The 26,216-nt window shown below is 61.6% G+C and overlaps 2 protein-coding genes across 10 annotated transcripts; one reads left to right on the forward strand and one right to left on the reverse strand.

The window, feature by feature from the left end:
- Window positions 1-1,409: 1,409 nt before the first annotated feature.
- Cbarp (CACN subunit beta associated regulatory protein) lies at window positions 1,410-9,359 on the forward strand. Of its 3 annotated transcripts, none has more exons than XM_052747192.1 (10): window positions 1,410-1,688; window positions 3,342-3,441; window positions 3,533-3,672; window positions 3,784-3,848; window positions 4,225-4,369; window positions 5,157-5,328; window positions 5,472-5,600; window positions 5,914-6,127; window positions 7,452-7,632; window positions 8,333-9,359. In XM_052747192.1, the coding sequence occupies exons 2-10, from the start codon at window positions 3,349-3,351 to the stop codon at window positions 9,342-9,344; spliced, it is 2,151 nt and encodes a 716-aa protein (XP_052603152.1). In that variant the 5' UTR covers window positions 1,410-1,688; window positions 3,342-3,348; the 3' UTR covers window positions 9,345-9,359. The 3 variants fall into 3 exon arrangements, with proteins under 3 accessions (XP_052603152.1, XP_052603154.1, XP_052603153.1); XM_052747194.1 differs by having other exon boundaries at window positions 8,381-9,359; XM_052747193.1 differs by lacking the exon at window positions 1,410-1,688 and adding an exon at window positions 2,749-2,772.
- Window positions 9,360-9,915: 556 nt separating this feature from the next.
- On the reverse strand, window positions 9,916-25,999 carry Stk11 (serine/threonine kinase 11). Of its 7 annotated transcripts, none has more exons than XM_052747200.1 (10): window positions 25,584-25,999; window positions 15,799-15,882; window positions 15,156-15,245; window positions 14,559-14,691; window positions 14,355-14,491; window positions 13,962-14,089; window positions 13,485-13,542; window positions 12,582-12,778; window positions 10,538-10,739; window positions 9,916-10,315 (listed from the first exon to the last, which is right to left on the reverse strand). In XM_052747200.1, the coding sequence occupies exons 1-10, from the start codon at window positions 25,871-25,873 to the stop codon at window positions 9,937-9,939; spliced, it is 1,698 nt and encodes a 565-aa protein (XP_052603160.1). In that variant the 5' UTR covers window positions 25,874-25,999; the 3' UTR covers window positions 9,916-9,936. The 7 variants fall into 7 exon arrangements, with proteins under 7 accessions (XP_052603160.1, XP_052603159.1, XP_052603161.1 ...); XM_052747199.1 differs by having other exon boundaries at window positions 9,916-10,360; XM_052747201.1 differs by having other exon boundaries at window positions 10,116-10,326.
- Between the last annotated feature and the right edge of the window lie 217 nt (window positions 26,000-26,216).

Below are 26,216 nucleotides of genomic sequence, written 5' to 3' on the forward strand. Positions count from 1 at the left end.
CTCCTTTCCCCAGATGCTTCCTGCACGCATGTTCCAGCTCTTAAACACACATCCCCATCCCAGGACCCCGTATCTACCCAATGCTCCAGGAAGCAAGGGCGCAAACCTAGGACATGCATGCCCTGTCCACCAGACGTGACCACTGGGTTTCACCAGACGAGTCTTTTTGAAAAATAAACCCAGGGTGCTGGAGAGAGGCTAGACAGTTAAATAACGAGCACTGTTTTTCCAGAAGACTTGAGTTCCGTTCCCAGTGCACATGTGGGACAGCTTCAGATCTGATATCCTTTCCTGGTGTGTGAGCGCGTGCGTACACACACACACAGACACACACGGGATTTAGTATTACAAAAATTGTGGAGTGGTGACACACCCGAGCTTGAGGCCAGCCTGGTCTATCTACATCGTGACTTGCAGGCAAGCCTGGGGTACTGCGTGAATCTCTGTGTCAATCCCCTTCCCTGAACACAAGGGAGCTGCTGTCCCAGAGATCAGTGTAAGGGGCCCAACTCCAAGACAGACTTTGCTTGACTGTGAGGCTTCACAAGGAGCAGCAGGTAGGGCCTGGGAGCGTGGACTCTTGGAACGGCACCGACCCCGTGTCGGAACCCAGCACCAGCAGAAAGGAAAGATCATTGATTGCAGGGAAAGGGTTGTCTGGGATGGGTCATTCCACAACAGACCTCTATGGACGCAAGGCAAAATTTTCATTACGTTCATTTCGTTAGTGGGCAAGCGGAAAGCAAGGCTTTGGACATCAAAGGACAACCTGTAGGAGTAGGCATTCTTACCATGTGGGACCCAGGGATGGACCACGGGTCCTTGGCTCGGCTGCGGGCACCCTGGCGGCCGCGCCATCGCACCACACTTCTGTTGGTTGGGAAGGGTTCTCCTGCATCTCAAGCTGTCCTACAAGTCTGTGTAGCCGAGGTTGGCCTTGAACCCTCATTCACTTGATTTCATCTCCCAAACGCCGGTGTGCACCATCGCAAACAGTTTGGGGTGCAAGTTCTGAGTAGGTGTGGGGCATCATTGGATATCTGGGGTGTAGCGTGAACCCCAATGAACCTGCAGAAGAGCAGCATGGGGGAAACAGATGTGTGACAGAAAAACGGACCTAGACCTCATGGCTTGAGGACCACGGGGATCCACAGACCGGAACTGAGCACCCGAGTGACAGGTGAGACATTGGATAGCCTGGGGTCCCCAAGACTCAGTGTTCGGCGATGCCCAGATAGGCGAGGGGCGTAGTGCGCCCCTGCACCGGGTTCGGGGACACTGCAGCACCAGGTAAGCCGAGTCCCGCAGCGGGGCGGGGGGCGGGGCCGCGCGACCGCGGGAGGGGGCGCCGGGAGCTCAGGCTCCGCCCCCCGCCCCCGCCGGAAGGGAAGGGGAGGCGGTGGCCAGCGCGCAGCGAGCCAGACGCGGCGGCGAGAGCGGCGGGGGCGGCCAGGCTGCGGGACCGGGCGGCTACCGGGAGCACCGAGCCAGGGCCCGGAGCGGGCGCACCGCCAGCGCGGTCACGTGCGGGGCCCCTCCTTTATCGCACACCTCCTCCGCGCGCCGCGCTCTCCATTCATAAATTCTCCGCCGGCTCCGCGGCCACCGAGCTTCAGAGCCAACCGGGAGCGCCGTGCATCCGCCGCCCGCCCTCCTGCCGCCCATGGGCCGCACGCCCCGGCGCTGAGGTAGGCGCGGCGGGCCCTGGCGCGCGGGGCCGGGCGGGGACGGACGGGCGGGCGAATGCGCGCGGCCAGGGCAGGGCGAGCAGCCCCCGGGCCCGCCCTGGCCCACCAGTCCTGCGCGCAGCGGCGGCGGCGGCGCGTGGCTCCGGGGAGGGAGCGGAGGGAGCGTGGGAACGGCCCGAGCCGCCGTGCACCCCGCCCACTGTCCGCAGCCCGCAGAGGGAGCCCGCCCATGCCGGCCCTCGGCCTCAGTTTACCCCAGTGACAAGGCGAGGGCAGTGTCGCCTTGGCCTCCTGGGTGCGCACGGGCCTGGTATCGGGTTCCCTGCGCGCTCTCGCACCCTGTCCTGGGGTGGGGGCGTCCTCGCCGGCCCTCATGACCCCACCTTCCCCGCCCGAGTCTCCAGCCATCTTCCGTCACTCCCGTCACCATCCCATCACCGTGCCCCACCCCCCTCCAGCCTGAATTCATTCCCCGACCGACATAGGCGCCCCTTGCCACCCGCCAAAATTGATGCCTGCGGCCGGTCCCCTGCCCCGGAGCGCGAGGACACGGATCCTTCCTGGGGGCACGTTCGTTTTATCCGGGGCTCAGTGTCCCCCCCCCGCCCCCGCCGTGCAGCCCAGAGCGCTGGCGACGCTGCAGCCTGCGGGCTCTGGCGGTGCGGGTCGGCGTCGGCGCGCTCACGCTGGGCGTGGGAACCGGGGATGGCGGGCCAGAGCGGGCCCTGACACCCCAGAAGCCTCGTCATCCCCTGAGCGAGGCAGGTGCAATTGCAGCAGCGCCCTCCTGAGTGTTGCCCCCACCCCCACCCCGGAACGTGCCCGAGCCTCAGTTTCCCCACGCTGCGGGCGGGGGCCTGGTGGGGCAGCCATCTTGGCCGCGGCTCGGGGCGCCCCCGCGGGCGGCCTCCCCCGCGCCCCCGCCCGCCTCCCTCTGCCTGGCAACCCGCCCCCCGGCGCGGCCCTGCGCACCGTCGTCATGGGAACCAGATTTTTCAGGCCAGGAACAGACGAGCGTCTTTTGTCCTTTCCACACCCACCAGTGCGGGGCGCGGGGACCTTTTCCTCTGGAGTCGTGACTCGGGTGTGTGTGTGAGGGGGGCTCACTGGTGCCAGCCCCCCCCCGCCCCCCGTGAGCCCCGAGCCGCGGAGGACGCGGGGGATCTGGGCTGGGTGTGCTCCAGGGCTGCGCGCCCCCTCTCCCAAGCGGGCCGGCCCTTTTCTGGGCATGGCTGCGCCACCTTGCTGGGCCGGCCGCACCGGCCAGCCAGGGAGGTGGCCGGGATGTGGGAGAGCCACTTGTACACATAGACACACGCACGCGCGCGCACGCACACACACACACACACACACACACACACACACACACACACGCTCCTGCGCACGCGCGATGCCACCTTCTCTGTGATAAAGATGGCGAAAGAGAGGTCCTGGGAAAAAAGCCCTGGCTCCAGGCGCCCTGGGGAGGTGGGGGGGTGGGGGTGGCTCACACTGCAGGACTCGGCCCCACCTGTCCATGAGTCACCCCAGTGACGGCAGCCGCCGCCGCCGCCGCCGCTGCTGCACGGGGCTGACGGGGGCTGACTTGCAGGGGCTCCTGTGGGGAGGGGCGGGCAGAGCTGGATCTGAGCTGGCTCTGTGCCCTACCTGTAGCCTCAAAATGCAGCCCACGGCCACCATGGCCACAGAGGCCACCACCACCTCCACGGCTGCCCTGATGACTTCGTGGGACAATACCACCAGCCGCCCCACGGTGGGTGGGTGATTCCTGGAGGCCAGGGGTGGGGATGGGGCGGGATGGAGCCCTGACCCAGCCCGCCCCGCGCGCCCGACCTCTCCCCCAGGCGGAGCCCGACCCCATCCTGGACAACTACGTGCTGCTGGTGGTGGTGATGTCGCTGTTCATCGGGGGCACGCTGGTGGTGCTGTCCGGCGTTCTCCTGCTCTGCAAACGCTGCTGGGAGGTGCACCAGCGCTTCAACAGGTGCGTGCCCTGCGAGCCGCCTCCCTCCCTCCCTCCCGGCCGGCCGCCCCGGCGTGCCCGCGGGCGGGGGTCCCCATCCCCGCTCACTCCTCGCCTGCCTTTCCTCCCCAGGGCCATGGAGGAAGCAGAGAAGACCACCACGACCTACCTGGACAACGGCACCCACCCCATACAAGGTGAGGGGCCCGCGTGGCCCGCAGCACCCTGCTGCACCTGCCCGCCCCCCGCCGCGCCCCGCCCCTCGGCCCCCTGCCCGCCCCCCTGGGCCGCCTGACGGTCTGTCTGTCTGTCTCCCCCACCAGACTGGGCGCAGTTCGAGTCCGACTCATCTCTGTTTCCTTAACGCCCAGGCGTAGGTGCGCACAGGCGCGTGCTGAGAGCGAGTGAGTGTGTGAGCGGATGAGCGAGTGCCCGCCGCCCCGCCCCGCCCGCCCGGTCCTGCCCTCACTCGGCCCGCGCCCCCCTCCCGGCCCACCCCTGCCCAGCGACCTGCCTGCCAGCAAGACACGCGCGGCCCACCCGGGGCCCACCCTCTCTTGACTCTCCTCACAGACCCCGACTGCAGGGCGGAAGACCCCGAGAGCCAGGACACGGAGACAGAGCGCTTCCTAGCCACCAGCTCCACCGGCCGCCGCGTGTCCTTCAATGAGGCCGCCCTGTTTGAACAGAGCCGGAAGGCTCAGGACAAGGGCCGCCGGTGAGGGAAGCCAGGTCACAGCTTGGTGCTAAAGCTGGGGACCCCGGCTCAGGTCTCTTGGTGTGGGCTGGCAGGGTGGACAGAGAGAGTAAGTATCGACGCTGAAGGACAAGCTCTGGTTAGGGGTTGAATACCCGCGACTGCGGACGGAGGCAAGAGGGTCACCAGAGTTGTCTTTAAGTGTTTCTGTATATGTGGGTGCAAGTGCCCGCAGAGGCCAGGAGGAGGCGTCAGATCTCCCCGGAGCTAGAATTACGGGTGGTTCTGAGTGGCCCAGTACGGGCCCCGGAAACCCAACTCAGGTCCTTCGCAAGAGTAGCTAAGTGTGTGAACGCCTGAGCCATGCATCACTCCAGCCCTGACTGCCTCGAATCTGAGGCCTGACTGGCCGCACAGAGCGAACCATGCCCACCGTGGGCGCAATTTCAAGACCTGCCTTGAGTGTGGTGGTGGGTGCCTGCAATGCCGGCAGGTGGCCAGCAGAGGCAGGAGACTGCCGCCAAGTTCAAGGCCAACCCAGGCTAGCGAGGGCGAGAGACCTCAAAAAACAAACGGGGATGTTGAGTGTGGCGGCAGGCAGAGGCAGGCAGATGCTTTGTGAGTCAAGGCCAGCCTGGTCTACATAGACCCTGTCTCAAGAGGTAAACAGAGGCTGTGGCCCCAGCACTTGATAGATCGATGGAGACACAGGATCAGAAGTTCAAAGTCATCCTTGAACAGGGAGTGGATGGTAAAGCAGATGTGCCAGGGACTGCCGGAGCTGATTGTCAGGGGTCCCTCAACATAGGTACACCCTGACAGAAGGGGACTTCCATCACCTCAAGAATGCTCGTCTCACGCACCTCCACCTGCCGCCTCTCAAGATCGCTACTATCCATGAGTGTGATCCGGGTGAGGCCAGCTCAGTGGCCACACCCCACCCAGCCGCCACCCCCAAAGACAGCTTGGCTATTTTCCAGGTAGGGGTCAACGTTGCAGCCAGCCCTGGTCCTCGGCAGAGCGGTGGTGGGTACCAAGTGGGGTCCTGACTGGCTGTGGTGGGGAGGTGGGACCCCCCTCACCCCTCACCTGCTTGTCCTCCCCCAAACTCTCTGTCTCACAGCCCCCTGGGAAGGCCCTCACTGGCCGCTCAGTGGGTCCCAGCTCCGCCCTGCCAGGTGATCCCTACAACTCTGTGGACTTCTCGGAGATCAGCCCCTCCGCCTCCAGTGACTCTGGGGAGGGCACCTCGGTGAGGGCTCCCTCTGGTTTCCCACAGCATTCTGAGATCGAGGTGCCTTCTCTCTCAGAACCAGGATTCCCTGTAAGAGTCGGGCTGGTGGGGAGGGTGCTCAGCTCCACCCCAGCCCAGGGAAGGGAGCTGCTAGACAGGGTCCTTCCTTCGGGACAGACGGACAGGGTCCAGGAGGGCGGAGCTGGCCTGAGAGAGAAGGCTGTTAGAAGGGTGACCACAGGCTTGCTTCGTGGGCACCCAGGTGTTGGGTCAGGGCCTGAGAGGGGACTCTGTGCCTGACAACCATCCCTGCCTCCCCCACATTCCCCAGTTAGATGCAGGGGCCCGGGGTGCCAAAGCTGCTGGGCCTGGGCCTGAGGCAGCACCCGGGGAGATGGGCACAGGCTCCTCGGGACCTGGCACTGTACTGCAGTTCTTCACACGGCTACGCCGCCACGCCAGCCTGGATGGGGCCAGCCCCTACTTCAAGGTCAAGAAATGGAAGCTGGAGCCAAGCCAGAGAGCGTCCAGTCTGGACACGAGAGGTAAGGCACCGCAGAGTGACTATGAGTGCCAGGGGCATCTTGATGGAGGCCTCGCAAATGGCCAGGAACTCCCAGGGCCGGCATGCCTCTAGGAAGGCTGCCAGTTCCTGATGGCCTGTGTCTCCTAGGCAGAGTGTTCACCCTCCATGCCCAAGGCTTGTGTGCACCAGCATGGTGCACGGCTTCAGCTGTCAGCATATCGGGGGTCCCAGCTTCCCTGGACCTCTACTCAGTCCTTCGACCTGTATAGGCTTTGGCTTACCAGAACCAGCCACAGGGTCGAGCACCTTTCCACTGTGCGTGAGGCCCTGGCCTCCATCTCCAGTGCCACCTAAACCTAGTGCGGTATTGCATGAACTCAAGAGGGCAGAGGCAGAAGGACAGGAATTCAAAGCCAGCCTCAGCCACGCAGTGTGTTTGAAGCTAGCCTTGGCTACATGACAGCTTGTCTCAAAAAGAAAAAAAAAAAGGCAGCATTGTACTAGGTATAGGATCTGTGGATGCCTGTTTGTTGCGAGACATTTGTCTCTTACTGTGTGGCCTAGGCAGACCTTGAACTGCAGCAACCCTCCCGAGTTTAGGGGATTACAGGCACACGCCACACCCAGCTAATCCCCGGGCACTTTTGATAAGGCCCTGGACAGTAACAGTTTGGGCTTTTGTGGCCACACTGTCCCATCTCAGCCTCTGCTGTAGGAAGTGACTTTCATATGCAAATGAGCATGGCCTGTGTCAGTAAAGCTATTCACAAAGAAAGGGCGCAGCCTGCTGGCCCAGGACACAGGGCTGCTCACTGCAGGGAGGACACCCTGGCCTTCCTGATAGCGGCTCCTAACACTGGCTTCCCTGTGGGCAAGGGTGTGGGAGGGTCTGGATGGCAGAGGGCTCACCCCCTCCCTTCCCAGGGTACCACTGTGGGCGGAGGTTCTGAGATGGAGTCATGATTCCTAGTGCTGATTAACCACAGGCTGCTGTGGTGGACCAGAACCTGTTCTCCGGGTGGCTTCCACCCCACCTGGAGGCCTGCCTACTGGCAGTTCTGTTTGGGGAAGATCCTGGCTGCTGGCCAGGCGCTGGGGCAGGGGTGGGGCAGTTTCTCCCAATCCTCCCATGCAGGCCCCGAAAAGCCCCAGCTCCTCTGCTTCAGCAAGAGCTGAGCTATGCTGCCCACTGGTGCCCTTCTCACGGCCGTGCCTGTCCAGCCATGGCCGTTTGTCTGGACTGCTTTTCCCGAGGCCTTCCAGCTCATGCCAAATCTCTGATCTTGGCACACATGCCCTCTGCCTCAGTTTCTTCAACTAATCGACTACCCCCCCCCCCACAGGTTCCCCTAAGCGGCACCATTTTCAGCGACAGCGGGCAGCCAGTGAGAGCATGGAGCAGGAGGGGGATGCCCCTCACGCCGACTTCATTCAGTACATTGCCAGCGCAGGCGACTCGGTGGCCTTCCCACCCCCCCGCCCCTTTCTGGCCAGCCCCACCAGCCCGCCCCCCACTCTCGGCAGGTATTTTTCAGTAGATAGAGGTGCTAAGGGTGAGCCTGTGGGCCCCTGCCCTGCCCCGTCCCCCCTAGGTGGCCCGGGGACTGCCCTCCTGGCCCTGTGGACACGGACTCGAGTGACCTTGGCCACTTCATGGGGGCCACCTCTCCACCGCAGACCGGAGAAGGAGGGGAACGGGGCGAGGCTGGGTAAGGGTAGGTGGGCAGTTGATGGCTCCAAGGTCTCCAGGATGGGACGCCCACCGGAGCAAGGCAGCAGGCTTGGGCCCAGCCTGGCTCTGCCAATTTGTGGCAGGCTCCGAGGCCTGAAAGGCTCCTCAGTTGTCCCAGCGACCCTCCTGCCTACCTGCACTCCTGATGTATGGCCTGACCCCTCGCAGAAGCCTTGGTGACTGCTTCTGTCAGACGCATCCTCCTTCCCCAACCCCAAAGCAAAACTCCCAAATGCTGAAAACCCGTAGGATACAGGCTGAGGCTCTGCAAACTTGGGGGTGACCCTTGGTTTCCATGGTTCACACCTGGCCCTGTCAGCCAGTGGGGGGGGGGGGGTAACCACATAGGATGAGGGGCCGATTTGGAATTCAGTTCAGGTCCGTTCCCTTAAGTCTCCGTGTACATCAAGAGAATGTATCTAGGAATGGCCCGGGCTCCATGGGGTTCCCTCCGTGTCCACAGTCCCTAATGCACGAGCGTTTGGCCGGCAGGGCAGGGCAAGGCCTGCAGGCTCTGACCACGTGGGCCTGGCCTTGCAGGCTAGAGGCGGCCGAGGCGGCGGGAGGAGCAAGCCCCGAGACTCCTCCGGAGCACAGCATCAGTTTGGGGCCCGAGCATGCGCAGCAGCAGGACCCGCAGCAAGAGCAGGACGCCGAGCATGCACAGTGCAGCTACCGTGACCTGTGGAGCCTTCGCGCTTCACTCGAGCTCCACGCGGCCACTGCATCGGACCACAGCAGCAGCGGCAATGACCGCGACTCGGTGCGCAGCGGCGACAGCTCGGGCTCGGGCTCCGGGGGTGGCGGCGCGGCACCCGCCTTCCCACCCCCGCCCGAGTCTCCGCCCGCTCTGAGGCCTAAGGACGGCGAAGCCCGCCGCCTGCTGCAGATGGACAGCGGGTATGCGAGCATCGAGGGGCGCGGCGCGGGCGACGAGGCCTCCGAACTTCCCGCTCAGGCCCGCAGCCCTCCCCGCAGCCCGCGGGCCTGGCCGCGCAGGCCGCGCCGCGACTACAGCATCGACGAGAAGACGGACGCGCTCTTCCACGAGTTCCTGCGCCACGACCCGCACTTCGACGACGCGCCACGCCACCGCGCACGTGCGCACCCTCACGCCCATGCGCGCAAGCAGTGGCAGCAGAGAGGCCGCCAGCACAGCGACCCTGGCGGCGCACGCGCGGCCACGCCCCCCGGCGCGGCCCGTCCCGCGCGTGCGCCCTTGCGCCGCGGCGACAGCGTCGACTGTCCTCCCGAAGGCCGCGCACTGCCGAGCACGGGCGACGACCCGTCCATTCCGGTCATCGAGGAGGAGCCTGGCGGCGGGAGCGGTGGCTGCCTGGGCCCCGGGCTGTGCGCCGAGCCCGCCGGGGCGCTGCTGGACAAGCTGGCGGCCAGCCTGGACGACAGACTCTTCGCTCCGCACCTCGCCGGGCCAGTTGCCTCTTCCCCGGTGCTGATCGCCGCTGCTGCTGCCCCCACGTCCCCCGACCACAGCCCGGCCTAAGCTCCGTGCACTCGACCCTCCTCTCGGCAGCCTCTCCGGGCCCGCGGGGCCGCTGCGGGGATGGCGGCGACGGCGGGAGAGACCTGGGCTGCCGTGCGCGCGCGCACGCGGCCCGACCCCGACTGCGGTGTCCCGTGGGCACTTAGCGGGCGCAGCGGGGCCCCAGGACCCTGGCCCAGCTGCAAGGAGGGCCTAGAGTTCCGACTCTCGGGTCCCCGTTCGGCCGACCATAGCACCCGGCCTGGAGGCCGGTGGGGCGGGTTGCTCTGAAGCGCATGCGCAGCCTCCCTCCATTGGTTAGCACGTGCTGGCGGTGCCATTGCCGGCCATACGCATGCGTGAACCTACTGGAGGCGAAGGGACCATGGGGCACCGAGGATCAGAGGAGCTGGCCGCCCCGACCCCTGACTCCGTTTACCTCACTATGGTGTGTGCTCTCGCGGCACCCATACCCCCGTCTCCGAGCAATAACCGCTGCTCCCGCTCTCAGCATGTGCACAGGCCCCACTTGTCCCTCCTCCTCAAGAGCCTTGGGCTTCGGACACACGGACAGAACAGCCCAGGCGGCAGCTTCAAGTTTCCCAAGCTTTATTTATTGCCAAAATAGAGGGCGGCCTCGCCGTGAGTGCCCGCCCACTCCCTGCCCTGCGCCCTCCACGGGTAGTCGTGCTGTCTGGTTGATCATAAATGTCTCTGCATATCGCTTGCTCTGGGTTTTCTCTGCAGGCCACCCTGCACCCCGTCGGCTCCAAACACCCTGACAGCCATTGCTCAAATCCACCTGTTTTATTAAAAAAAGGGACCAACCCAAAGACAGCGAGGCTCGCGGGGCGGCATGCGGGCGAGGCCGGCCAGTGGTCTCGACATAAAGTGCTTCTGGGGCGGCGGGTCCACCCTCGGCTCCAACCTCCGAGTGTCCAGATGGGTGGGCCCGAAAACCGCAGCCTTGCCGGGGCACCTGCCCAGGGAACCTGGGGACACACTGCAGGTAGAAGGGGTCACTCAGCATCCGGCCCCTGCAGGGAGGTACACGCCACCCCTGAGGGGTCAGACCCTTCTAAGGGCTGTGGCCTCAGTCACCTGACCTTGCCCCATGGAACCAGGGGAACTCCGCCCCAAGGAGCGGAGCCAGGAGCACAGCAGACACCCACTGAGCACCAAGCGGGGACTCTCGGTCCTGGCCCTGCGCCCACCTGCAGGCCGCAGTCACTGCTGCTTGCAGGCCGAGAGCCGGCGGATCTTGTTGCTGGAGCACGCCTTGCGAGCAGGGTTGGCCGTGCCGGGCCGGCCTTCTGGCTTCACCTTGCTGCTGAGCTGGGGCTCTGTGCCGTTCACACACACAGCTTTGGGCAGGCTGCGGCTCTGTCCGTTCTGACCTGCTTCCTCTTCTAGGACCTGTCCTGCGGGAAGATGGCGGGCATGGCTTGAGCCAAGGGACAGGCAACCCAAAGCCCCAGGGCCCAGCCAGCCCCGACTGTGCCAGAGGCTGGTCAGGCTGTGCTTTCTGGCCTCCAGCGCTGTCCCTCAGTGGCTCCAAAGGCCTGGCCGGCCAGGCCCAGCCTTCCAGTGGTGTGCCCTGGCCCCCCTGCGGCACACCCATGCTCACCTGCCTGTCTAGCCTGGGCAGCCCAAGCACCAGCTCACAGAGCTCTCCAAGTGAGCCAGGCTCTAGACCCACAACAGGCCCATGGAGATGAAGCACTCAGCTGGGGGCTACTAGCTGCTCTGCGCATGGGGAGAACGTCCAGCTGGGGGCTATAGGCCTAGCTTGCTCAGCTGGCCTTCCTTCACGGTGGCGATAGGTCGCCTCTCCCGAAGCTCCTCAGAAGTGGGCAGCCTCTAGCATGTAACTACACAGCCACCAGGTGCTTGCGGTGCAGCGATGGGAACCCCACAGAGGCCCCACCTGTGCTCCTGGATCCAGAGTCCCTCTCCCCAAACCTCTGGTTCGGCCCAAACGGGCAGCACCCACCCTGGCCCTCACTGTGCTGGACGGAGGCATGAGGTGGGGTGGACCCTGCAGCCGGCAATCCCTCCCCACCAGGCACTGGGAGGTACAAGGCCCCCTTGTCCTGTTGTTCAGAGCACAGCCCTCATGCCAGGAGTAGAGGCTGTCCAGAGTCCTGCCATGTGCACACAGCACTATCTGTACAGCACTGTCCCAGGGGATATGGGCCCCATGGCCACCCAGACACAAGGCAGTGTCCCCAGACCCCTCCCTCCGTCCTCGCCTTCCTTCAAATTATAGCAACCCCAGGGGTCCCCAAGATGAAGTCAGTGTCCTAAGTGCACACCGCCCCCAACAAGGAGCCCACACGGAGCCCTGCCAGGTGACAGCCCTGCCTGAGGGCCTAGCCTGTGGCAAACATTCCCGGCAAAGGCTGCAGTGACAGGGCCCTCACTGTCTGAGCAGAAGACACTCTTAGGAGGACTGTGGCCAGGGCCTATCCTGAACACCAGGGTCCCAGCTGGCACTGCTTCCAGAACCCTCAAATGCTCCAGGGACAACACAGGGGCCAAGGGCCTCGCCCTCCCATACACACAACTGTCTGAAGGGCCAGGAGCTGCCTCTCAGTAGGGCCGGCCTGAGGGGCACAAGGCCAAGGGTCCTGAGAGCCCTAGCCAGTGGCAGCCTTGGTGCTGAGGGCCTGGCTCAGGCCTTGGACCTGGGTATGCTCTGTGATCCCTGGTGGGGGCCTGCCAGGGCAGTGACAGGGAAGGGCAGTCGCGGCAAGCATCCACCTGCAGACACAGTGGACAACGCTTTATGGAGGACATGGGCGGGGCGGCAGCCGGGGAGCTACACTAAGGCCTCGAGCCCCTCCTCGGGCTCCTCTCCAGGAAGGCCTGCGCCCTGGCTCTTCAACATGCATGTGGCGCATGCATCCTCGCTAAGCCCTGCCTCGGCCGCCTCTTCGACACCTGGGGAAGAAGGCGGTACAAGGTCAGGCATGGCCAGGACTGAGGGCCACTGGACCCTCCCTCACGTAGCTGTCTCAGGGCACCTGCCCACTGCCCTCCAGGGTCCCCCTCCTCCTGCTACACGCAGCCAGCGAGGCCATAAGAAGCTGTAGCCGGGGCCCAGGGAGCCCTTCAGCTAGCCCAGAATGGAATGCCGGCCACCAGGATGGCTTTGGCAGTTTGGTGGCTCAGGTCAGACTGGAGCCTTGGGGAAAGGACCAGCCCCAGAGAGCACAAAGGTGCCAGCTCCGGGGTGACCCAGCCAAGCCAGCTCACCAGGCACCGTGAAGTCCTGGGTGTAGATGATGCCATCCTCAATGTCAAACAAGTCCTCGTCCTCGTCCTCGCCGGCATGGCCATGCAAGTCCTCCAGGTAGGGCACCACTGTCATACTGCGCCAACGGTCCTTAGTGTCTGGGCTCGGGGGGATGGGCACGAGCGCCTCAGCCAGTGGGTGTTTCTTCCGGAACCAGCTGCAAAAGCCCAAGTGCAGTAGAGCCATCAGGTGCCAGGTGCTCGGTGACCACGGTGGCCCTCGTGGAGGGCAGGGCCTCAGGTCTCAGCAACGGGGTCCAGGGGTCCTGCCATGCGCACTTTACATTAGCAGCCACAGCTCCTTGGACCGGAGTGGACAGGCAGGGCCCTCCCTGGGGAACGCCCTGCAGGCCGGTCTCAGCCCCGCATGGAGGTGACAACGGGCACGGGGACGACAGACGGGGCGGGCCCCCAGCCGCCAGGACCCAGGGCCTGCCCCTGAGCGAGTGAACAACAGGACAGAGGCTCCGGCCTCCTGCTTCCCTGGCTGTACCCATGCCCAGACGGCCAGGCTCCACCGGGTCAAAGGGCAGCTGGGGCCCAGAGGGACACCTCCCTGGAGTCCGGCAAGGCCTGCCGTGCTCTCCCATCTACTCCAGCCACGTCCTCCACCACGGAGGATCTGCCACACAGCCGCCCGCACCCCTCCCCAGGACGGTAGAGGGAGGGAGGGGGTCTGCGACAAGGGTGCTGGAGGGCTCTCACCCCTGCCTGCACTGGGTACCAGGAGGGAGGCAGAGCCAGCAACCCTCCCTCATACCCCAAGATCACACTGCACCTCCTCAGGCCAGCAGCGGACGTGCCCACGCCTCCTCACTCCTGTGACCACCCAGCACCCAGCAGGTGGGCAGTGGGGGCGCTCACCTGTGCTGCCTGATCTGTCGGATGGAGAACCTCTTGGCTGGCTCATACTCCAGCATCCCTGTGTAACGGAAGGGTCAGTGCGCCGGGTCCCGCCTTCTCCGTGCCGCAGCCCCGCCCACCATCCATCCTTTCTAGGCCCGTGAAACAGCAGCAGGCAGCCTGGGCACAGCACTGAGACTCCCCTGGATGGGGCCATCAAAGCTGACGCCAGTGCCACCTGCTGCAGAGCCCAGGACGCACAAGACACCCCTGCGTTCCCTGCAGACACCGGGGAAACGGAGTCCCAGAGACCTCCCATGCCAGCAGGCAGGGGCTGTTCATCAGTCAAGTCAGGCCACTGGCTGCATCCCACTGCCATCTCTGGCTACCGAGGGACTGCAAGAGAGTCCAGCTGACTCTGCACCCCCCAGACCAGGGGCTTTGCCCCCAACTGTCCTGGCATGCAGGTGACCCTCCTATCACCAGGAAGATACCCACCTCGGAGCAGGTCAGAAAGCGGTGGGCCGCAGTCACAGGGGATGGTGAAGTCCCCTCTCCCGATGTTCTCAAACAGCTTGTAGATATTGTCTCCCTCGAATGGGTACAGGCCCGTGGTGATGTTGTAGCTTCACATAAGAGGGCAGTGTCAGTGCATGCCACACCTGAGACTAGAGGCCAGGTGCCCAACTCCCAGAGAGGATAAGTGTTAACCGGGAGACGTGCAGCCACAGCACCCTACATGGAGCAAAGCCTGTGGGGTGGTGTGTGGAGGGAAACTACACCCAGAGACCTGGAATGTCCAACCTGCTGGCCACACACTGTGGATAGAGGCCCAAGGACACTAGAGAAAACCTGCAGTTCCCCATCTGCTGCAGGGCACAGGACACTTACAGTGTGACCCCAGCTGACCAGATGTCCACTTTGAAACCTGAGAAGGTGTCGAGTCCGTTGGCGATCTCGGGCGGCTGGAAGGCCGGGGAGCCCTGGCTTGTCCGGCAGGTGTCGTCCACAGCGAAGGGGTGCAGGGCCTGCAGGGCAGTGAGAGTCAGGGGTGCTCAGGAGAAGTAGCCCGGGAGCCCTGCACACGGTGCCTACCTCGGCAACACCCAGGTCGGAGATCTTGAGCGTGCCATTGGTGGTGAGCAGCAGGTTGCCCGGCTTGATGTCCTTGTGCACAATGCCCTGGCTGTGCAGGTACTCCAGGCCGTCAATCAGCTGGCGGAAGTACCTGGATGGGTGGGACTGGCTCAGCCCCACAGGGTCTCAGCCCATACCAAGGTGCCTACACAAGCCTGCTACGCCATCTGGGAAAGTCGCCAGGCCTAGCCCACAAGGGGACAGGCGTTTGGGATTCAGGTCAACAGATCTGGTAGTCAGAAGGCCTGAGCCCATTGGGAATTATACGGGGCAACTACTGTCACGGGTTCCCAGGCGCAGGGTGCCAAGCCTCCCCTTTGGCTTCCCCTTCCCTTGGTTCTGTGCCAACCAGGGCCGTGACTCTGCTGAGACTGGGGGACCGCAGAGTCAGGTTCTGCAGGGCAGTGGGCCCACAGGGCCTAACAGGAGGGAGACCCCAGCACATTGGCTGGCCTGAAAACTGGGGGCCCAGAAACATCCGGGTTTTCCTGACAATGGCTATCATGAGCTGCAGGAAGTGCTGGCTGCCCCTCCTGCACCTAGCAGGGCACTCACCCATGGGCCTGGCACACGGGGAAGCGCTTCTCCGGCACACTGTCCAGCATCTCCTGCATGCCACACACGCAGTACTCCATCACCATATACGTAGGGCGCTAAGGAAAGCAGCACGTGCCAGGCCCCAGGAGCCCTAGCAGCAGCAGTCTGCAACGCCCTGAGACCCGAGGCCACTGAGGCAGTGAAGACATCTGCACTGCCTTGGACCACATGGAGTCAGCATAGGACACAGCAGGACCAGAATGGGCTAGTCTACTCGCCACAGCAGGGGGAAGGGGTGCCCGGAGTCGGGGTGCAGCCAACTACAGGCATTTGGCTCTCTCTGTGCTCCCAGGACCGCCCAGATGCAGAGCAGGTTGTGCAGACTCTGCCCCGGGAAGGGCAGCAGGGAGACCACCAAACGAAGGCACTGCCAGTGCATGTGAGCTCCAGGTACCCGAGACGGTGCCCAGCTCCAGCCAGAGGCCAGACCAGGCTGGCACAAGATGAGAGCTCCATGCCCTGCTCATCCTGTCTGCTAAGGTGCCAGGCACCACAGGACAACATGCAGAAGTGAGCTGCAGTCAGAGGCGCTGGCTATACAGGGCTTCCACTCCCTACCACACACAGGGCCCACCACACCCCGCTCCACCCCACAGGATATATCTTCTGCTTCTCCTCATTGTACAGCACGTCCACCAGCTGAATCACATTCCGGTGCCGCAGCCGCCGCAGCAGCTGGATCTCCCTGTAACAGAGGACACTGCTCAGCTGACCGTGCCTACTGTGAAGCTGCCCATCTGGGAACATACTGGACATGGGGAAGGTGGGGTCACGCCTCCTGCTCGCCTGTGACACCTGGTTCCACCCCAGGACCACGAGGACACTGGGATTGCTTCATAAAAGCCAACATGTTAAGTGACACAGGCATAGCACCGAGTGTGCCTGGAGCTGGGCTATGACAGGGCCACAGGGGCTTCTCCCAAGGACGGTCCACCTCATGAACCTGGATGTCCCCCAGCTGTGCTCAAGGACAGCTCAGAGACTGGCAGCAGCAGGGACAGCCACCACGGTGCCGGCAAGGAAGGCACTGGCCCACATAATGAGAGCCGCTGTCCAACAGGTTGATGAGGCTGCTGGCCAGTCACAGAGGCTTCCCTTAGCTCATGCCTGGACAGTAGCACAGCACCCCAACACCAGAAACTCCACCACCAAGTGCACACACAGTACCCGTCACAGCCTTATACACAGAACGCTCCCAGCAACCAAAAGGCACAGGCCAGGATCCACACACTGATACACAAGCAACAGGGCCCACCACATGAAGTATCACACCAGTGTGAACAGCAGCAAGGCTCTGACACTTGTCAATCAGGCCCAGTGAGAGACCCAGTCACAAAAGGCCACATAGTGTGGGCCTTCATGGTAGGAAACATCCAGAACAAGTCAATCCAGAGACAGAGGGGTGTGGCTGGGGTGGACCGCTCGTGGGGGCTGTCTTCAGGTTGATGGCACGCTGTGGAACAACGGTGGGGAGAGCTACACTATGCACATTCTCCATGAGGCCGGCCTGCAGCATGATCTCCTCTCCAGTTTGGTTTGCAGCTTACCAACACGCTCAGCGAGGTCCAAGCGTTCCCCCCTGGCCCGTCTTCACTGCCCCAGGCCCCACCTCTTCCAGACCTCTCCCTGGGCACAGCCCACTGGGCATCCATCCTATGCTCTACGTGTCCTCCCCTGGCCAGGTCACAAGCTGCAGGGGAAGAGGTACTCTGCTCTGAGTGCTGTGCTTTTACCCCGGGGCCAATTCAACAGTGCCCACCCAGGCTGATGGACATGCAGGGCCTTGAGGGGCATGCTGGGGCTAGTGGGACACCACCACTGTCCTTCCTCAAGTGGTTACAAGAGAGGCCTTGGAGCTCAGTCCTAGTTCATCCTGTCCCCAGGGGCCACAAACATAAAACTAGAAGTGACTACCGTGAGCCACCTAAAGGTACCACAGAGGCATAGGCATTAGGAAACCACAGCACCCGGTTTGGGGTTCTTGGGAAGCCACCTCAAAGATGCTAACCCCCAGACCCTACCAGCTCCCCACTTCCACACTGAGTTCCAGGCAGTCACTGATGCTTTAGAATCAAGACTTCCATCCAGATGTCCCCACATATCACAGCAGGGACTGTTACAAGGGCAGGGCTTGAAGCCCACTAGGAAGGTGGGAGTTGAGGCAGATGCCATGCCCAGCATATCAGTGGACACCACCATGACAGAGACCAATGGTCATCGTACAGATGCCAATCAGAGCAGAGGGGACACTTGAGCTCAATCAGCTGACAGCTGTGCCCTACAGAGCCGGCCCACCTACTCACGGGCAGCCAGGACACAGTCTTCTGGGTGCTATGCACAACACAGTCAGTCACAAAGGAAGGGCCAGGCGGAGGACCAAGCACGAGGCCATGGGCTCCCAGGATAGGGCAGCCACTCCCAGATCACTCTCGGGCTTAGGGGCCACCCTCTAACAGAGGCTAGGCCAGCAGCACGCACACGCACCAGTTGGCAAGGCTGGCGACATTCCACCTTTCCAGATGTAACCATCAGCTGCCTTGCAGAGGGCCAGGGCCACACTGCCCTCTCTGCAGTTAAAATTTCACTCCCTAGGTACCAAGGTACCACACAGGCTGTTCTCTAGGGGAGTCTAGTGCTCTGCAGAGTCCTCCACATTCCCCACACCCAGAGCTTCCCCAGCGATGACAGCCATTGCTCCTATCATGGACAGTGCTCCCCAACACCCCTTGGTACCACACAGTGGCTCCAGCCCCACCTCAGGACATTACACACATGTGCTGTGCACCCTCCTGGAGCACCACCCCATTCCCAGCTAACAGAGCATGCCTGCAGGGCAGCGCCAAGCCACCTCTCCAGGCTTGAGTCTTGAGCATGCTACTACCTTAGGGTGAGCTCCACCCATTCTGGGTTCTGCACAGCAGCAAGCAGAGGTTCCTTCTCAGGGACCAAGGAGCTTCACCAATGTCCCTGGACACAACTAACCACCCTTCAGGCCCCCAGCACCGAGAACCTGACCTCCAAGGGTCCATCAACTCCTTGGGCTCAGTGTCATCTGGGGGTGTGTGCCTGCAGGCCACTGGACCCCAGCACTCCTAGCCAGGGCCCTTCAGCTGCACATGGGCAGTGTGACTGCCTAAGACCACAGAGAACCAGCCAGCCAGGCCTGTCATCACAGCTCCTCAGGAGGCTAAGGCAGGGGACGACCAAGAGTCTAGGGCCAGGGGCTGGAGAGATGGCTCAGCGGTTAGGACCTCTTGCACTGGACTCAGGTTCACGGCAGCTCACAAGCCTCTGTAACTCTAGCTCCAGGGGGTCTGATGGCCTCTTCTGATGTCCACAGGCTAATGCATGCATATGGTGCACATACATACTGTCAGTCATGCACACATACACATAAAAGATACTTTACATTAAAAAGTGTGTTGGAGCCCACTAGGTTTCCTAGTGGCTGTACCCTGCAGGACTGCATGGTAGGTTGACTGGACCACGGGCCTGGGCACCAGGTGACTGTAACTAGCAGGGGGAGGTCTTTTGCTCCACCCCTTGGCATTGCTATAAATAGACCTTTGGAATAAAGTTCTGGGCTGGTGGGTAAGGATCCAGGCCCACCTGAGTCTATCCTGTGTTTCTATCTGTTTCTCTTCCTCTCTACTTCTAAGTCTCTTATCCCTCAATCCTCAAGAGTTCCTGGAGTAAATAAGTGTGGGGGCTGGTCCCCCATAAAAATAAAAGAAGCATTTAAGGCTTGTCCCAGCTACAGAAACATCAGAGTGTGGAGGAGGATCCCTGCTTCCAGTCAACACTAGAAACTCACCCAAGGGTCTCAGTAGGTCATAGTTCTGCACTCATGGACCTTAGGAGAATGTGGGATGAGGTCTCCAAGAACCCTGCCTACCCACCCACCTGAAGCCCTTGAGGGAGCCGTGGTCTGAGAGTACCTCTGGACTTCAGTTCTCCTCAGCAGGAAGCATGTATTGGCATCTCTGTAGGTGGACTGTGTCTAGGAGACACAGTCCAGCCCAGCAGAGCAGGCTTGGTGGGGCACCTGCCTGGAGAGAACTTGGGCCATGACATCGCCTACAGCACTAAGAACCGGCCATGCTTTAACCCCGACACTCAGAAGGCAGAGGCACGCGGAGAGCTTTTGGGTTGAGGCCAGCTTGCCCTACGAAGTGAATTCCAGGACAGCCAAAACTATGCAGAGAGACCGTGTTTTAAAAATAAATAAGTAGCCGGGCCAGGCGGTGGTGGCGCACGCCTTTAATCCCAGCACTCAGGAGGCAGAGCCAGGCGGATCTTGGCGAGTTTGAGGACAGCCTGGTCTACACAAAGAAACCCTGTCTCGAGGGAGGGGGAAAAAAAACTTCCGGAAGTCCCTGAAACTGACCAAATGCACTAGGCCTCTCCCTCACAGAGTGATCAATAATGCCACTGAGACCAGCAGCCTGTCTGGAAGACACAAAAACCAGCTGGGCTGCCTGAAGAGGTTTAGAACCCAAGTCACTTGGAAAGGCCACTCTCCAACTTGTCACATGCCTGCAGGCTGTGCAGTGTGCCCCAGTTTTTGTGAGTTGTCACCATACTGGGTCGGGCTTTAGTGAAGTCACTTCTGTTCCTGTGAGTGACCCCTCACCACACTCCTGGGAGTGACCCCTCACCACACTCCTGGGAGTGACCCCTCACCACACTCCTGGGAGTGACCCCTCACCACACTCCTGGGAGTGACCCCTCACCACACTCCTGGAAGTGCCCATGAAACACATCGGTCCACCATGCTGGACTTTGGTGGGATCTGCACTTTGGTCTGTCGTGGACTCCCTGTCTGGGGTGGGGAGATGAGTGAAGGGACTCTAGCCAGCTTGAGCAGGGCGAGCATGGCTTTAGCAGGCCTTGCCCTTCTCCCTCGTTCCCTCTTCCTTGCTAAACAGATTACATTCCTAAAGCTAGCCACCATGGTCTATTGTGCCTCCCTACAGGGAAGAATTATGCCTGCAAACCCGTCCTCTCCTGCGGCCTGTCAGGTGCTGGGTGACAGCAAGGAGACAAGTGATACACAGATCACAGCATCCCGATGACTGGGCATGGTGCACACACCTCTAATTCCTACACCTAGGAAGCTGAAGCAGGTGGACCATGAGTCTGAGGCCAGCCTGGGCAACGTTCATAGTAAAACACCATTTCAAGCCGGGCGGTGGTGGCGCACGCCTTTAATCCCAGCACTCGGGAGGCAGAGCCAGGCGGATCTCTGTGAGTTCGAGGCCAGCCTGGGCTACCAAGTGAGTTCCAGGAAAGGCGCAAAGCTACACAGAGAAACCCTGTCTCGAAAAACCAAAAAAAAAAAAAAAAAAAAAAAAAAAAAAAAAAAAAACACCGTTTCAAAAAAACCTAGAGCTGGAGAGACGGCTCACCAGGTACGAGCTCTCCCGGTGCCCCAAGTTCAATTCCTGCCACCTACACAGCGGTCACAACCCTAGAGCACTCTAGTGCCCGGGGACCTGATGCCCTCTTCGTTTCTACAGGTGCTATATGCATTAGGAGCACAGCACACAGGCAGAACGCTCATGTACATAACGTTGTTGTTGTCCCGTCCCCCAAGACAGGGTTTCCCTGTGGAGTTTTAGAGCCTGTCCTGGATCTCACTCTGTAGCCCAGGCTGTCCTCGAACTCACAGAGATCCGCCTGCCTCTGCCTCCTGAGTGCTGGGATTAAAGGCGTGTGCCACCGCCACCTGGCACATAAAAGTTTTGGTAAAGAAAAACTTACTGCTTGTATGAGGCTCACTGGTCAAATGTCTAAGACCTTGACCAAGAACCCAGTGCCCACTCCTACCCAGAGGAAAGCACTTGAGGCAGCCTGAGGGCCCAGGCAGGGTCCCGAACCACCCACCCCATGTTCAGAGTTTCTTGTAAGTAACCACGAAAGGCAGGAAAGGGGAGTGGACATTGCGCTGCACACATACAAGTTGTCTGAGGTAAAGCAGAGGCAGCTGCAGGTCAGCATGGGCTACAGAGAGAGCCTCTGCTCAGAAACACAAAATGACAGCTCAGAGAAGCCGTGGCGTTGTACAGTGGCGCTGGAGGAGACAGGAAGCAAGCTAAGCGCAGTGGAGCACAGGCAGGCAGGAAGTGCCTTCCGCTAGTTCCTCTGGGCAGCCCAGGCCAGGCCCAGGCAGGATGCACAGCCTGCCCTTTGGCCAACTACCCAAGTTGCGACCACAAACTCCTGGAGCTGACAAACACAGGCCTCAGTCACGGGCACTCCTGCACCGCTTAGGAGGGGAGACGCCAAGCCGACTCAGCCCTCAAGGTAGCAGAGCTCGGTGACAGGGCACCCGCCTTGCGCATGCCAGGCCCTGGCTCCACCCCAGCACTGAAGTTAAGCAGGGAACCACAGCAGATGCAGCGTCCTGAACGCTGTGCTGTGACTCCGCCCTCTCAGCAGGTGCCGGAGCGGTCCACGCCCCCACCCCACCCCCAGTCCAGTGTGCAGGCGGCCCAGCACTGGCTCTGTGGACCACACGGTTCCCTCTCTGGAAGCATCACTTCCCTGACAAGGAAAGTGGCTAACAGTGGACTGGGGAGACAGGAAATCTTAACAAGCGAGTACAAGGACCCGAGTTCAATCCCCCCACACCCATAAAGACCTGAGTGTGGGGTGCACACTGTGAGCACACCAGCCTAGTCACCTTCCTCCAGGTCACAATCTGAAGTAAGGTGGACTGCACCTCAGAGAGAATGCCTGAGGCTGCCCTCTAACATCCGCACAAACTCACAAAGTGACCCACAGGGGCCATGGCGCAGGTGAGGGCACACAGGCAGCCTGGAAGCGCCGTCCCTCAGGCCGGCAGCAGGAGCAGCTTGTCAAGCGTGCTCTGGACGTCTGTGAGCTGAGGGCTGAAAGCAGACAATGTCCAGGGCACCACTTCTCACCTCGCCAGCATCCCAGCTATGCGCAGCCCGCATCGCATCCCAGAGCCCGCCAGTCACCATGAGGCGGCCTCCAGTTGTCCCTGGAGAGCCTCCAGCACCTCCCATGGCCCCAAGAACACAGACAGGTGCAGATCCGGACATGGCGGCGACACCCAACAGCTGAGCACACCGCCCACCCCCCATCCCTACTGGCCAGCGGCCATCCAGCACAGGCCGCTCTGCCCAAGCAGGTGCTCCCCGTCCCCAAGGAGACCTGGTGGTCAGGCACTTTGCAAAGGCCACGCCGCTCAGCTAAGCATGGGCCACACTGCCAGGACCTGCTTTGGGCAGCAGGGCCTTCAGCCCTAAACACTTGCCTGAGGGCAAACTACCATAGGCAAGGAGGACTGAAGGGGGTCAGGGACACGAGCCAGCAGGAGCCCCCCAGTACCTGAGTGGACTGGGAGAAGAGGCACGGGGACCCCACAGCCACAGCTGACCATCCACAACCTGCGGCTGGCAGAGAGCAACCCCACAGTGTGTGTGCCTGGCACACATATGCAGAAGCAGGAAGAGCCCTTGAGGCCCGGAGCTCAAGGTGAAGCATTATGGCGAGACCCTACCTCAGAGAAGCAGAATGAATGCCTTGCATGGTAGTACACAGCTGCCATCCCCCCACTCAAGAGGTACAAGGTCATCCTTAATTACACAGCAAATCTGAGGCCAGCCTGGGCTACCTGAGACATCTCAAAACACTCAAAATGATTAAGAATATTTTTGGCTCTCGCAGAGGACCTGAGTTCAGTTCTCAGCACCACGTTAGTCAGCTCCCAAGTCCAGCTCTGGGGAACAACGCCCTCTTCTGGCCTCTACAGGCACCCAAATACATAAGCATTCCCATTCCCACCCACCTATCCCACATACACACATGCATAAAAGCAAACCTGAAACGAACACGTCAACAACACAAATATAAAATTTTGGGGGCTGGAAAGACAGCTCAGCGGTTAAGAGTTCTGATAGCTCTTCCAGAGGACCGGGTTCAATTTCCAGCTCACAACTGTCTGTGACTCCAGTTCCAGGGGACCTGACACCCCACACAGACAGACATGCAGGCAAACCACCAACGCACATGAAATAAAAAATAAATTAAAAACACACACACACACAAACACATACTTATAAGCACACACATGCACACACACATACACACACATACACAAGAAAAAAACAAACGAGAAGTGGACACAGAAATGCCTTCTCCGGGCTGCCCATCCTCTGGGGAGCGTCACCAGGTTCATGCCCTAGACTGCAGCATACAGACAACACAGGCGGAGAGTCCCGTCTGTGCCACAGGGGGGTGGGGATTGCGCTTCCTCAACCTGTCCTGCCGGCAGGTCTCAGAAGTGTGTCCATTCACAAGCACCAGGCAGCAAGGCCTGTGGGCTCGGGTCAGGCCGGAGCAGGACATCCCCAGCACACAGAGGAGCAGTAGGTCCTCACAGCCTTCCCAGGGAGGGAGGCGACACACTGCCCCACGCCTTGGCAGGCATCCACAGTATCTACTGGAAGGAGAAAGCTTTGCAGGCAGACTGGGTCTGGAAGGTTCCGGACACTTCACCATGAGAGACAGCTTGAGTGGAGTTTATTAAGCTCCTGAAAACAAAGGGGCCTTTCTGACTGGGCCAGCTGTCAGCCACACTGCCCCTTCCAGGCTGTGACTCTGTGTGGGTCACACAGGCAGGTGCCCATGACCTCAGGGTTCCCTCTGCAAGAGCCACTCAGGCAACGCGGCCACACCGGCACTCCGTCAGACGCCTGGCCTTGGGTCATCCCATGTGAGGACCTCAGTTGGGGGCAGTCTGCCAGACAGACAGTCTGCCATTCTGGCTCCGACTCTCCTGGCTTGTGGCTTGTATGTGCACATGTGCTGTGCACGGCGCACACACGGAGCTGGGTGCTCCCGCTGGGTGCTCCCACTGTGCGCTCCCAGGCCGTCCCACTGAGCTGTCTTGCCAGCCCGGGTTTTCCTGAGGAGAACAGGTCTAGCTCTGAATCCCTGGCTGGTCTAAAACCTGAAGCAATTCTCCTGCCTCAGTCTCCCCCGCTCCTGAGGAGCAGTCCCAGCTCCTTACAGCAGCACCCTAGGCGTCTGGGAGCTGGTGGCCTCCGGCAGACTGTGTCCAAGGGTCCTCTGAGCTCCCACGTGACACTGTCACTCCCAGGCCTCCCCACTAACTCGGGTGGGGCCACTTCAGGGACGACAGACCCACTTCTCTCACCTGCACCTGCCTGGCTCTGCAAGCCACACCCTGGCCGGGCAAGATCAGGTACAGACGGCATAAAATCTGCCGTAGCAGGTGAGGGCTTCGCACTCACGGGCAGAGCTGTGGAGCCCTCAGTCACAGGCACGGACAGCACGCGGGCCGCTGTGTGCACAGGGGGCGCTGCTGACCTCAAGCCAGGATGCAGGCCTGGGCAGTCAGACTCAGTGGGCTCCCAAGGGCCACTGTCCTGAAGCCAAGGGGGCTGAAGACCTGGGAGGGCTGCTTGGGGACCAGCAGACACCACCAGCAGTAAGGTGAGCAGTCTGCGGCACCTCCACCTTCAGAAGACAGTGATTTGGAATCAGGTTTTCCCCAGCTCAGGTCTCTGGCCTCTAGCGGCTCCCACTTGGAGGAACACCCTCAGGTCCCGACTGACCAGGGCCACTCCTACACAAGAAGCCAAGTAGGTCCGAGGCTAGCCCAGGACACCAGCCTGCTCGGCTCCACCAGCTGGGTGCACACACCTGCTCCCCGGGAGTTGCCCACCGCCCTGTGAGTGCCACTCAAGAGCAGTGCCCAGCTGGCGAAAACAAGGAGCTCCCAGTCTTTCCTGGGACAGGACCACAGGCAAGGTCACCAGCCAGGCAGAGAATCCCCGCCAGTGCTGGCCCCACAGATAAGGCCCCTTCTTGGAAGCCAGTAGGTGAAGTTTCCCAAGTTCTGCCAAGCCGAGCAGGCGATAAAGAGTCCACGGCCCAGCGACGCCAACCACGCAGGACACCGCAGGGACCCGCGCCAGCACTGGCTAGCTACCTCCTGCCTTCCCCCCACCCTCCAGCCTGTGTTCACCATTATTTTTGGCCCCACCGGTTCCCTGACTCCGTAAACAAACTAGCCACCCGCCTGGCAACGCCCGCCAAGGAAGCCAGGCCCGGCCCGCCCCAAGACCCGGCCGAAAGAGGAGGGCTGGACGTGCAGTCGGCCACACGACGTTCCCCCTAGGGCAGTCCTGAGGGCTCCCCCAGCACACTGTCCCCACGCGGTGACGCTCAGGGATAGACGGATAGTGGGAGAGAGAGGAGAGGAAGAGGAAGGAAATGAGAAGGGGAAGAGGGGAGGAAAGAGAAGAGCCAGGAAGTAGAGAGGAAGGAGGAAGGGCTGCCCAAAAGCTCAAGACAGCGCAGAGCCGGCCCCAGGCCCTTGGCACCTACTTCTTGACGTTGGCCTCGCCATTGGGGATCCTGCGCAGCTTTTTCTTCTTGAGGATCTTGACTGCCCTGCGGCACAAGGTCTCGGAGTCCAGCACCTCCTTCACCTTGCCGTACGAGCCCTCTCCGAGCAGGTCCCCCATCAGGTACTTGCCGATGAGCTTGGCGCGCTTGCGGCGCGGCTGGTAGATCACCTCGGTGGAGTCGATGCGGTGGATGAAGGTGTCCATGCCCACCGACATCAGCTCGCCCTCGGGGAACAGTCCCAGCGGCTGGGGGTCCGCCACGTCCATCCTGGCCCAGTCTTTGTCCTCGTCCCCTTCGGGGAAGCCAATTCTTTTCGCGTTCGAATCCCACCCCCCACCCCCCGCTTCTTCCAAGTGTTCAAGAAAGAAAAAGGGGAAAAAGAAACACCGACCTCCCCAACCCTCCCGGTCCCCTCAACCGGGTCCACGTCCCCTTCGTGGGCGCCAATTCTCCACTTTTGATCCCCCCCCCTTTTCTTCTAGATGTTTAAGGAGGGAAGAAAATAAAAGTAAGAATGAAAAAAGCAACGAGGCCCCCCCAACCCTCGCGTCCCCCAATTTCGGGTCCCCGGGGACGCTGCTTCCGACGGAGGCGACGGTCCGCCGTCGC

The sequence above is a fragment of the Peromyscus californicus genome, unplaced genomic scaffold (assembly GCF_007827085.1).
Source record: "Peromyscus californicus insignis strain IS unplaced genomic scaffold, ASM782708v3 Scaffold_1__1_contigs__length_55948999, whole genome shotgun sequence".
Classification (NCBI taxonomy): Eukaryota; Metazoa; Chordata; class Mammalia; order Rodentia; family Cricetidae; genus Peromyscus; species Peromyscus californicus.